Source organism: Balaenoptera musculus, chromosome 1 (genome assembly GCF_009873245.2).
Source record: "Balaenoptera musculus isolate JJ_BM4_2016_0621 chromosome 1, mBalMus1.pri.v3, whole genome shotgun sequence".
In the NCBI taxonomy this organism is placed as follows: domain Eukaryota; kingdom Metazoa; phylum Chordata; class Mammalia; order Artiodactyla; family Balaenopteridae; genus Balaenoptera; species Balaenoptera musculus.
In genome coordinates, this window is record NC_045785.1 from 11,835,781 (window position 1) to 11,848,641 (window position 12,861).

General features: G+C 50.8%; 1 protein-coding gene across 12 annotated transcripts in view; it reads right to left on the bottom strand.

Moving 5' to 3' along the window:
- The window catches only part of CASP9 (caspase 9), a 30,537-nt gene that overhangs the window by 3,289 nt on the left and 14,387 nt on the right, over nt 1-12,861 (bottom strand). For 6 of the 12 annotated variants that reach the window (XM_036825621.1, XM_036825628.1, XM_036825643.1 and 3 more), the window contains 6 exons: nt 12,641-12,675; nt 11,541-11,717; nt 11,023-11,112; nt 9,698-9,845; nt 1,301-1,480; nt 561-670 (listed from right to left, as the gene is read on the bottom strand). In XM_036825621.1, the coding sequence (XP_036681516.1) occupies nt 561-670; nt 1,301-1,480; nt 9,698-9,845; nt 11,023-11,112; nt 11,541-11,717; nt 12,641-12,675 (740 nt within the window). The remainder of the gene's footprint in view (nt 1-560; nt 671-1,300; nt 1,481-9,697; nt 9,846-11,022; nt 11,113-11,540; nt 11,718-12,640; nt 12,676-12,861) is intronic. The other 6 variants (XM_036825673.1, XM_036825694.1, XM_036825683.1 and 3 more) reach the window with 5 other exon arrangements.

The following is a 12,861-nucleotide window of genomic DNA, read 5'->3' on the forward strand; positions in this document are numbered from 1 at the left end:
AAGCTCAGAGCCGGAGCCTCCCGAGGAGGAGGTCCCAGCCCTTATAGCTCCTTCTCACGGCACAAAATACCTGAGCAGAGCAGGAGGGGCCCATGCGTGCTCCGAGACGCTTGGAGGAAGTAACTGCTCTGAGTGGGGCCCTATCCAGCTGTCCTTCCCTGTTCTCACCGCGGCCTTCCAGAAGGGGAGACACTAAAAGGATTCATGATTCTCGAGGGTCAAGAGTAGAAGGCCGTGCAGTGGGGAAAGGGTGCAGGCCCCGCGACCTGCCTTCAGGGCCACACTCAGGCACTGGGCCATCCCACCCTGGCACTGAGGACTGGCTCCATCAGTGGGCGGACTGAGGTGTCAGCCTGGGACCTCAGAGGCTGGGGAAAGCAGTCTTTTGCATGATGGGCAAATGTCACTGCAGGCAGTAACTTCTCGCATTAGGAGAAGCAAAAGCACCAACTCTCAGGGCAAGCCCGGGTGCAGAAGAAACCTCTGGCTTGGGCTTGGGGCCCTGCTCAGCCCCACCACCTGCCCTGGGGAGGACACACTGGCCCTCCCACCAGCCTCACCCTGAGCAAGAGGGTCTGAAGGTCCTCGCAGTGAGCCCACTGCTCAAAAATGCTGTCCAGGGTCTCGATGTACCAGGAGCCACTCTTGGTATCCCTCCAGGAGACAAAACCTGCCAAAGGAGAAAGGCTGAACTTCATTGGGAAGCTGCCCCTCCCCACGTATGCAGACGGGCCCACCTCCACACTTTGACTGATGTACACAGCCAGCAGCAGCCCACATCTCTGTGCTCTGTCCCATCGTGATCTTATTTCATCCTCACCACTAGCCTGTGACTTTGGTCATGGTTCCCATTTTCCTAACAAGGCAACCAAGGCTCGGAGAAGTCAAGTGACTCTCCCGAGGGATAAGAAAGGAAAGAAACTAACACTTGTCACACCTGCTATGTGCCAGGCACTGTGCTCAGTGGGGGAGCAGCCACCTTGTTAAAATCACCATGACGATCCCTAAGGTACAATGAATATACCCATTTTAAAGATGAGAAGACTGAGGCAGGGCCAGGACGAGGGTGAAGCGAGTGAGGCACACCAACGCAAGAATGCATGCCTCCTTACATTTTGCATTCTAGGCACCGTGACTGCCTCACCCTGAGCTGAGGCTCAGAGAGGTGAAGTAACTTACTCAAGGTCACAAGAGGCAGAACCAAGTCTCACACACAGGTCTTTTCTTCACAACACAGCTGCTTCTAGGGCAGATGGGGGGACCTGCTGGTTGGAAGGACAAGCTCTCACGACCCACTCACCTGGGAAGGTGGAGTAGGACACCAAGATGTCGCTAGGTGTGGGCAAACTAGACACGGCATCCGGCTGGTCGACGGTGACTGGGCCTTCCTGGAACGGGGTAGCATCTGGCTCAGAGTCGCTGTCAGGGGTCCTGTCTTCAAGGGAAGTGGAGGCCACCTCAAACCCCTGGTCTTTCTGCTCTGCAGGAAACAGAAACAGACAACACTTGCCAGTGAAAACACCCAGACCAGAGCTCCCACTTCTTGGTGCCACCAGCCTGAGAGGCCTGATTTCCTCTGGAGCCAGGGGCCTAGTGCTGGACAAACATGAGCAGGAAACCAAAACAGGAGCTTTACTTTTACTATAACAAGAGTTTTCCACATTCATTAAGTAAAGCTGGGGGTGAGGGCAAGAATGCAGAAATTTTTAAAACAGCTATAAAAATAAGTCACAAGGTATACACCCAAAAGAATGGGAACCAGGTGTTCAAGCAAGAACTTGTGCAGCAATGTTCATTACATTATTCACAACAGGCAAAAGCTAGAAACCACCCACGTGTCCAGGGACAGATGAATGGATAAACAAAATGTCGTATAAACATCCAATGGAATATTGTTCAGGCTTAAAAAGGAATGAAGTACTGATACAGAAAACAATGTGGATGGGCCTTGAAAACATGCTAAGTGAAAGAAGCCAGACACCAAAGGCCATAGAGTATGATCCCATTTATATGAAATATCCAGAAGAGGCGAATCCAGAGAGAAGAAAGCAGATTAGTTGCCAGGGGCTGGGAATGGAGTGACTGCTAACGGGTATGGAGTTTCTTTGGGGAAAGATGAAATGTTCTAGGATTAGATGGTGATGATGGTCACACACATTGTGAATGTACTTAATGTCACTGAATTGTACAATTTAAAATAGTTAAAAATGCTAAATTATATGTCATTAAAAAGTCACACTGGGACTTCCCTAGCAGTGCAGTGGTTGGGAATCCGCCTGCCAATGCAGGGGACATGGGTTCAATCCCTGGTCCGGGAAGATCCCACATGCTGTGGAGCAACTGAGCCCATGCGCCACAACTACTGAGCCCACGGGCCACAACTACTGAAGCCCACGTGCCTAGAGCCCGTGCTCCGCAACGAGAAGCCACCACAACGAGAAGCCCGCGCACCGCAACGAAGAGTAGCCCCCGCTCGCCACAACCAGAGAAAGCCCACGCGCAGCAACAAAGACCCAACGCAGCCATAAATTAATTAATTAATTAATTAAAACAGCATATAGATTAAAAAAAAAAGTCACGTTATACAGCCTTAAAAAGGAAGGAAATTCTGACACATGTTACAACATGGATGAACCCTGAGGACATTATGCTGAGTGAAATAAGCCGGTCACAGAAAGACAAATACTGCATGATTCTGCTTACATGAGGTGCCTCGAGTAACCCAATTCATAGAAACAGAAAAAAGAACACTGGTTACTAGGGGCTGGAGGAATGGAGAACGGGGATTAGTGCTTAATGGGTACAGAGTTTCAGTTTTGCAAAATGAAAAGAGTTTTGGTCATGGATGGTGGTGATGGCTGTACAACGTGAACATACTTAATACCACTCCAGAGCTATACGCTTAAAACTGCTTACCATGGTAACTTTTATGTGTATTTTATCACAAAGTTTTTAAATTAGAAAAAATTACCCCCAGAAAGGTCACAGAACAGTATATAACGTATGACCTGTTTGGCATAGATATGATGGATAAATGGACAGGAGAGAAAGAGAAAAGTCTGGAAGGAAACACCAATTGTTAACAGTGGCTCTTCTGAAGAACAAGAATGGGAGTAGGGATGGGCCCAGGACTTTGACTTTTCACCTTTATACACCTCAGAGGACTTTGATTTTGTTTGTTTTTTAATGAGCATGAACTACTTTTTTTTTTTTTAATAAATTTATTTATTTATTTATTTTTTGGCTGCTTTGGGTCTTCGTTGCTGCGCACGGGCTTTCTCTAGTTGCAGCGAGCGGGGGCTATTCTTCGTTGTGGTGCACGGGCTTCTCATTGCGGTGGCTTCTCTTGTTGCGGAGCACAGGCTCTAGGCGCGCAGGCTTCAGTAGTTGTGGCACAGGGGCTCAGTAGTTGTGGCTTGCGGGCTGTAGAGCGCAGGCTCAGTAGTTGTGGCACACGGGCTTAGTGGCTCCGCGGCATGTGGGGTCTTCCCAGACCAGGGCTCGAACCCGTGTCCCCTGCACTGGCAGGCGGATTCTTAACCACTGCACCACCAGGGAAGCCCAGCATGAACTACTTTTGATCTCATGAGTTTACCGACCAATTATTATGTACTTTGATCATTTTGTCCTTGTTGATTTTTTTTTAACCATATTTGTGGCTTCTTCCCCAAACACACATTAAATCTCAACATTATGGGCTTCCCTGGTGGCGCAGTGGTTGAGAATCTGCCTGCCAATGCAAGGGACACGGGTTCGAGCCCTGGTCTGGGAAGATCCCACATGCCGCAGAGCAACTAGGCCTGTGAGCCACAATTACTGAGCCTGCGCGTCTGGAGCCTGTGCTCCGCAACAAGAGAGGCCGCGATAGTGAGAGGCCTGCGCACTGCGATGAAGAGTGGTCCCCACTTGCCACAACTAGAGAAATCCCTCGCACAGAAATGAAGACCCAACACAGCCATAAATAAATAAAAAATAAATAAATAAATAAAAATTTAAAAAAAAAAAAATCTCAACATTATGATTCAAAACAAAACAAAGCCTGGCCATGTTGGCAGCAACCAAAGACAACCATGGCTAATGGTTTGCTGCACCTCCTTCCAATCTTTTGTGTTTTGTTTTCACCTGCTTATTTGCAGGTTCAACTAATCATGCTTTATTCCCTTATCAGGGCATCATGAGGATTTTCCTCAGGTTACGATAAAAGCTTCTTTAAAATCATGGTTTATGACACAGACGGCAGAGACACGTACATACGGAGTACCCCTGGGGTACAGAGCACCAACACAGGCACTGAGGAAGACAGAAAATAAGAAGAAGATGGGGGAATTCCCTGTTGGACCAGTGGTTAGGACTCCGCACTTCCACTGGCGAGGGCCCGGGTTCAATCCCTGGTTGGGGAACTAAGATCTTGCAAGCCAAGCAGCGCAGCCAAAAAAAAAAAAAGAAAAAGAAGATGGGATCCTGTCTGGGGAGCTAAACACCCAAACTGAAAAAACTCTGCCCTCAATTTACATTGAGACTTGGATTTTTTTAAAAAAAAAACAAAAAAAAAGGACTTCCCTGGCCGTCCAGTGGTTAAGACTCCGTGCTCCCAATGCAGGGAACACGGGTTCGATCCCTGGCTGGGGAACTAAGATCCTGCATGCTGTGCAGAGCGGCCAAATAGATAAAATTAAAAAAAAAAAAAAGATATAAAATTGATCTCTTTTATTTTTTTGGTAGGTATACAGTTGAGGCAACTGTCCACTACCTTACAGTGTCCCCTATTAAGACAACCGAGGGGAGAAAAATTGCCATTCTTGGCAATTCTGTCTTATGAATACCAAATAAGGTGGATCTTATGAGCGATTCTACCTCACCCTATCGTGCCTTGGCGGCTGGAAAGCACAAAGCCAATTTTCGGGCCACCTCTAGCAAGCACGCAGAACCTCACAAGATGCACTTCTAGATGCCAAACTTACTCTTCTTTCCTTACATTTCTATTTCCTCCTTATTTTTTTTTCTCTGTATTTTGTTCTACTACATCACTTGTACTTCCTTAAGTTACCTCAAAAACCCTTTTATGGAAACCAAAGAAGGCATCAAGTCATAGGTAATGGGATCCATGGAGATGTTTACACCCCTGACTCAGTAATTTCCTAAGGAAATAATTCAAGTGAAGCCAAAAGCCCTCAGTACAAAGACATTGGTGGTCATGTGAGCCAAAAATTGGATACCACCAAAATGGCCAACACTAGGGAATGGTTTAGTAAGTGAGTGCGTATCACTACAATGCAAGATTATAAGCCATTTGAACAGTGACAATGGAGACTGTGGAGACGTGGGGTGATGCTTCAGGGATAAGGTTCAATGAGAAATGCAGACTGTGCCCCTCGGCCAAGATCCAAAGGTAAGAGGCAAAATGAGACTGCCATGTCGGGCTCGTAGGATTCTGGATGTTTCTATTTTTAAAGTTGCCATATTTTCTGTCTTTTCTGCTTTAAAACCCAAACTCCCCCAGAGCAATGGCAGGCCTGGAAAACAGAGGGTTAGGACTCAGGGCAGGACTCGGGCCACACACAGCTCAACCACAGAGCCACTGGGGTGGTGACGCTGCAGGACATGTCCTGGGATGAGTTCCTCCAAAGCAGAGCTCACTGCAGAGTACAAAGTGTTACGTCAGAAAGGAAGCAGCTGAAAAGAGCTTCAGCAAAGACAGGCAGAGGGCTGGGGGGCCCGGGGTTCAGCAGGGGAGGGTTTCTGGAGCAGGCGGTTGTGAGCCAGGCTCCCATGGGAGAAGGGAGAGCAATCCTGGTGGGAGAAGCAGCACCTGTCGGGCAGGTCTCTGGGCAGGAGAGCTGGAGGGTTTGTGTGGCTAGATCCACGGTGGGTAATAGCAAGGAGGGAGGGAGGTCACAGTTCACCCAGGGAAGCTTGGGACCCATCCACAGGGGACAGAGACAGGACAAAGACGGTTCTGGCAACCCCATAATAATAACCCCAACATCTACTGACCGGAATTCCCTGGTGGTCCAGCGGTTAAGACTCTGTGCTTCCACTGCAGGGGGCATGGGTTTGATCCCTGGTCGGGGAACTAAGATCCCATGTGCCGCGCAGTGTGGCCAAAAAATAAATAAATAAGTAAAACCTTAAAAAAAAAAAAAAATCTGTTGACCTCTCACCCCATACAACTAAAGCTCAGAAAACTCGGTAATTTGTCTGTGGTCTCACACCTAATGCGCAGGGGACCAGGGCTCTGTGCCTCTCAACTACCCTGCTGCTTCCCAAGCCTGCCAAGGGGGCCTCTTAGATCTGTGAAAGCTGGACTATGGCATAGCTGTCTCAGGTCACTGCTTCCGGTTGTTTGCTTGGTCGAGATTCTGGAATCTGCCCTAGGTGAAGTCGGACAGGGGAGGGGACCTGAGATGGGAACCTGGGGCTGCCGCTGGGTCTGCCCAGGGAAGCAGGGTGCAGCGGGGGAGGGAGCGCTTCAGTGGGGGATGCCGTAGGAAGGGCCTAAGGAGACGGGCGGGGGGGAGTGGGGGGGGACCAGAGGGGCTGCCTGTGAAAATGGGACGATGGGATCTGAGAGGGGAGGATGGGGGTCAGGGGAAGAAGGGGTCAGACAGGGGATGCTGGCTGTGTCTCCATCCATGTGTCATCCTCCTACAAATCTGCTGGGAAGGCCTCGCCTATGGGTTATGCATTTAAGCCACTGCTTTCTTCTTAAGGAGGCTCATTGATTCAAAACTCCCTGCAAGGAAGAATAACATCCCATAAGAATAAATACACAGTGGGAAGACGAGCCATTCCCTCAGCACATAAAAGCCACAACCACTGTCGTACATCATTCTTCCTTTCCAGCTTCTCAGCATGATCTCGAAAGTTCTGGAGGGGTCACCCCAAAATTTAGGCCACTCAGCTCTGGCTGAGTTCATCATGCTAACACTGAAGTTTCACACCAAAGTTACTGACTTTGAAGCACGTTCTTCCACAAGGGCGGATGACATTTAGAAGATTTTTAAATTGTAACAACAGTGAATCTTAAAATAGCAACACAAGAGTCACCAAAATCCAGGGCAGACATTCAGAGACCTGTAAACAACACGACACCCCACCAGACACTGACATTTGGGTATTTCTGTCCTCAGCTGATGGTGGCGCCACCATGTGGCAACAGCGTTAAACACAAGATCCCGCAGCAGGGAGCTAAGCAGAGACCGCCACTCCAAAAGTGGCACCTTAACCACTGCGTTCCAGCTTTGGAATCCTGCTGTTGTCAGTGAATTGTTTGGTTTTGTTTTTAATGGCAGGAGTCCACATTACTTCAAACCATATTTTTATATGGTTCTGTTTCAAATTCAAACAATTAGAATGCACATAAGATGGAAGCATACTGTGGGCTTTGTGCCAGGCTGGGGACCCAGCTGCAGGGCAGATGGGATTGGCTCTGCCCTCAGAGAGCTGACCAGGGGACGAGGCCATCTGAATGCAAGGTGAAAGTGCTAAGACAAGGGAAGAACGGGGGCTGCAGGAGCACAACAGCCGGCACGAACCCTGACTTTGTGCAAGGAACGAGGTGTTCAGGGAAGGCTTCCTGGAAGCGGTGACAATAAGCTGTAACCAGAAGGACGGATGATTAAGAGTTGGCCAGGAGACAAGGCAGAGGAATGGCACATAGAAAGCCTGAGGAGTAAGCCAGACCCTGGTGTCCTGGGAAGGCTGAGCAGCGCTGGAGTGGGCACAGCATGCCAGTCGGGGGAGGCGAAGAGTTCGGGGCCAGATCAAGGGTCCAGCAGCCCCGCTAAGGAGTCCAAAGAGTAAAACCACAAAGATCCTCCTTCACTGCTGAGAATGGACAGCGGGGTGGGCCCTGGCCCAGAAGACCGGCTAACTATCTTCCCCAGAAAGCTGGCACCCCAGCTCACCCTTCAGTCTGTTTTTCCTTTGATTCACAGGAGAAAGAGGGACCACGCACTTCTGAGTAAGAACTTCACTTGACCACACATTCTGGATCATAAGAAGAAAGACAAGTTACAAAGGATTTCAACCCAAGAACAGCAGCCTCTCCATCCACCTGTCATCATCACTCTGAGATAACTGCACTGGTGACAGGGGTGGGGCTCTTATGTGACACTGAGTCCTCTGGGGTCAGCAGGAGGAGGGAGGCCAGGTTTCCAGTTAGCAAAATGAACCAGGCAATGTGTTAAGTGTGTTAAGAGACACACTAGGGACTTCCCTGGTGGCGCAGTGGTTAAGAATCCGCCTGCCAATGCAGGGGATACAGGTTCGTGCCCTGGTCCAGGAAGATCCCACATGCCGCGGAGCAACTAAAGCCCGTGCACCCCAACTACTGAGCCTGTGAGCCACAGCTACTGAGCCCGCGCGCCACAACTACTGAAGCCCGCGTGCCTAGAGCCCGTGCTCTGCAACAAGAGAAGCCACAGCAATGAGAAGCCTGCGCACCGCAACGAAGAGTAGCCCCCTCTCGCCGCAACTAGAGAAACCCCACGCACAGCAACAAAGACTCAACGCAGCCAAAAATAAATAAACAAATAAATAAATAATAAATTAATTTTTTTAAAAAAAGAGCCACACTGCTTAGTATGTGAGAGATAGTAACAGTAAGAGGTAGGCTCTGTTACTACCCCTATTTGCCAAGACTTCTAGAGATTAACTGGCCCGTGGCTGTGCAGGGAGCAGCTAACCCAGGATTTAACCCAGTGTTCTCCATCACTCATGGCCAAGTTATAGGCCTGGGTCATGATAGTGACTTAACACAGTTCCAGTCAAATTATAAGTTCCGGGGGACAGAGACCCCACCTCTGCATCTCTACAGCCTGGTGTATACAGCAGGCGGTCAATAAACTTACTGGATGAATCATACGACCAGAGCCTGCCCTCCTAGACAATCTCTCCCATGACTCCCCCGCCAATGTGGAATAGTATGGGACAAATCACCGTGTGCAGAAGAATATGCCTCAGGTGCCCACGTTACAGGTCACTGGCGTGCACACTTGGCATGCAAGCCGACAGCTCTACGGTATAACAATGCCCGCTTCTCTGGCAGATCAGGCCAAGGGACAAGGAAGTGATATGCCTTTCAGACATCCCTGCCCCTGGAGATGCCATCATGTCCCATAATCCAGGACACATAATGGTGTTCTCTCTTCCCTCTTTTTATTTTATAAGAAAACCAGGTAACGTTGAAGTAGGGCTCAGGTTTAAAATCAGGACATATAGCAAAACTACAAACAATCTAAATAATCCTTAAAAATTACTGAATCCCCAGGACCTAAGCCTTTGGGAATTGCAGTAGTTAATTCAGCAATGGCCTCCCTTTCTCTGCGAAAGGGGGAAGGGAGTCTGGTTGATGGAGGTCAGGGGAATGATGATAAGGAAAATGAAAGAGGTTTTCTCTCTCCTCTGCGTTGTTTGTTTTTGCCAAGTCTCTGGGGTTGAAGAGGCCACAGCTGAATGATCCCCTGATGCTATGGCACTGTGAGACGGAAGACGCAAACCTCTAAAGGCTGGACAGAGCTGAAGCTACTCCAGCTAGACGGAGGTGCCACATTCGGACAGCAGTGACCATGTTTGGGACGCCCCCGGCTGCCTGGATCAACCCCCGGGACGTCGAGAGGAGCGACGGAGAAGGGAGTAGGCGGCGGCTGCTTCCCCACTAGACTCACAGGGGCAGGGAGGCTGAGGACCGGCCTACCTCCGCCACAGGCCTGGATGAAGAAGAGCTTGGGCTTCCCTCCCAAGCTGGGGCAGCCGGTTCCGTTGAAGATGTTCACAATTTTCTCGACAGACACGGGATATCCATCCATGCCATAAACAGCGCCCGGGAACTGGAGGTGGCTAGCCTAGAAAACCATGAATCCTGGTGACAAACCCAAGAAGTCAGGGTAGGAATCCAACAGCCTGTTCAGAGGCTTTGTGGGGGCCAAGCATTTAGAAGGTCCCACCCAGGGGCACAAGGCTGAGTTACAGCAGGTTGGTTCCGGGCGGCCCCTGGTCCACCTCTACTCCAGGGGTCTGAAACTCACATGCCTATAAGCACCAGATAGCCTAACTCGAGGACACTGGGCAGGTACCTCCAGATCGGCTGCTCTCAAAGTGTGGTCCCTGAAGCAGCAACATCAACATCACCTGGGAACTTGTAAGACACACAAATTCCTGGGCCCCACCCAGACTTCCTAAATCAGAATCCCTTGTAGTGGGACCAGCAATCTGGTCCTTCAGGCACCTCTCTTGCAGCGAAACGTTGAGAACTACTATTCTAGACGAATTCTTCTCAAACTTTATGTGCACGGGGATCTCGTTAAGGTGCAGGCTCTGAATGAGAGTCTGCATTCTCAAGAGCTGCCAGGTGATGCCCAGGATGCCGGTCTAGGGGCCACACTGTGAATGAAAGAACCAAATGGGCAGCCCCTGCCCTGCCAAAGGCCAGAGTTTTGCTCCATGAGGATGCTGGCCTGATAAGGTCAGACCTTTGTGGCTTTTCAAGAGAAGCCGGAAATCCTGATTTTTTGTGCTGAAGTTGCCAGTTTTGAAAACACTGTGCAACCCATAGGGGTTGTTACCTCTGTTCTGTCCAGCCCCTCAACTCAAAAGATGGGGAAACTGAGGCCCAGGAAGGGGGAGGGGCGTGGCCACAATGACCCAGCACATTAGTGGCCAAGCCCAGAGTGGGTCCCAGCGTCCCAACTCCCAGCCAGCAGCAAACGGCCTGGAAAAACACCAAGCAGGACCGAGGCAGGAACTGGGAGCTCTTATGAGCTGAGCCCAGCTCTGAACAAAATCCAGCTTGTCTTTTCCTGCCTCTCCCAGACAGCTTCTCCCAGGGACACCGTGCCACCCAGGAGGTGCATCAACTCCTCAGAGGGCAAATGGCTCCCGAGAAAACAACGGGAGGTGGACAGGGTCCCGCGGCTCTTCCCATAGGGCCAGGGTGTCTTGGACACAGGAAAGGACGGGGCTCGGCACAGCCTCTCAGGGCAGCCTTCCCAGGCACCTGCCCAAGGAGGTGAGGCCGCCTACCTGACAGCCATGAGAGAGGATGACCACCACGCAGCAGTCCAGAGCACTGTGGTCCCGCCGCGCCAGCTCCCCCAAAGCCTGGACCATTTGCTACAAGAGAGGGATGAAGGTGAGCCAGACCGCTGACGGATCAGGTCCTTGTCCTGGGCCTGCCCCCTGCTCCCAGGGCCAATAGTGAAGTAATGACAGTCACAGCAATCACAATAGCCACCATCCTTGGGGAAGAGATGCTGGGCTAGGCACTCTTTATTTACTCCTACAATGACCCTAGGAGGTGAGCATGGTTCTCGCTGTCTAGACAAAGAAGCTAAGGCTTGGGAGTCACACAGGTAGTGGGAGAGCCAGTCCTCAACCCGGGTCTCTGAGTCTGAAGCTTGCACTGGTAACCACTGAACCATACTGCCTCTCATGGTCCTACAGACCGAAGGGCTCGTCTTGGGGAGTCATATGTTTCCAGGGTCCCTCGCAGGACACCACACCGCCCGCCCCCAATCTCTCTCTGTGCACAGGGACCATACCTTGGCAGTCAGGTTACACTTCACCTCCACCACGAAATGCAGCAAGTGGAAGCGTTGCTGCATCCTCTCACAGTCAATATTGGAGCCCCTGCGGGTGTTGAGCCCCGACTCGTGGCAGAAGTTCACATTGTTGATAATGAGGCAGTGTCCACAGGGGTCTGCGTTCAGGACGTATGCCTGCCCAAGCACAGGGACCAATGTAAACCGGGGTCTCGGTGCACTCCTTGGGAGAGAAGGCGACCCCCTGGGTTTCACTCATGGGGTAGACAGTCTGGAGAGATGGGACAGAGCATGCAGTCTGCCTCCCTCTGAAGGAGGGGCCTGGGATCTACATCCAGCATTCCAGACTGCGAAGCAGACTAGGGTGCGCACTAGCTGTGTGACAGACGAACAGCTAAACTTGGGACCAAAGATTAGCTCCCATCGCAGTATTCAGGGATGGGAGCTGCTAGCTTAGAAGTCCAACTCCCCTAGACATTCATCCCAAAAGGACCTGGAGGTCGCCCAGTCCAGGGGAGCACCTGAGAACCGTGTGGTCAGCTCTACCAGCAGACTCTCGCCCGGGCCACCCTCGGAGAGTCTGAGGCCACTTCCTCCAGAGGTTCAACGTTTCCCTAGTAATTCTCTCTCACAGCAGCCTGTTCTTTTCGTTTATGGTACTTAACAGTATTTATACTTATGTATTTCTTTGTGTGACTAGCCTCTGCTAGGCTGATGGCTCCATGAGGGCTAGAAACTCGAGTGGTCTGTTCCCAGGTGTCCTAGCACGAAGCCCAGGGCTGACACACGGGAGTCACACGATAAATGCTGTGACTAAGACAGAGAGTGACTTGGTCTGGGGTGGCTGCTGCAGCCGATTCTGATGCCCACCCCTCGTTAGATCTAAACTTCACAGACGAGGAAAGAGCAGGGCTAGACAATCTGCTGCAGGAAGAGCTGTACCAGGGCCAGGGTGCTGTAGGGTGCCTGGGACTGGGACCCTCCCTCCAGCTGGGCTGAGTTCCCTGGGCTCCTGACACGGCTGCAGGAAGGATCTGGGAAGTGGAGAGCAGAAGAACCCAAAGCCAACACAACTGGCCCCAAATCACATGAAGACTCACCAAGTCGGCATTTCCCTTGGCTCTGTCCTGAGCACCTGGAGAGAGAGAAAGGAAAACTTGAATGTCGGGGTCCAACAGGGGAAGGGCAAGGGACACTGTGAGGACAGCTCCCACAGAAACACAGAGGAGCAGGAACTCAGGAACCCTCAGGAACTGCTGGTGGGAGCCAAGTGGCACAGCCACCTTGGAGAACTGTTTAGAAGTTTCCAATAAAGTTAAAC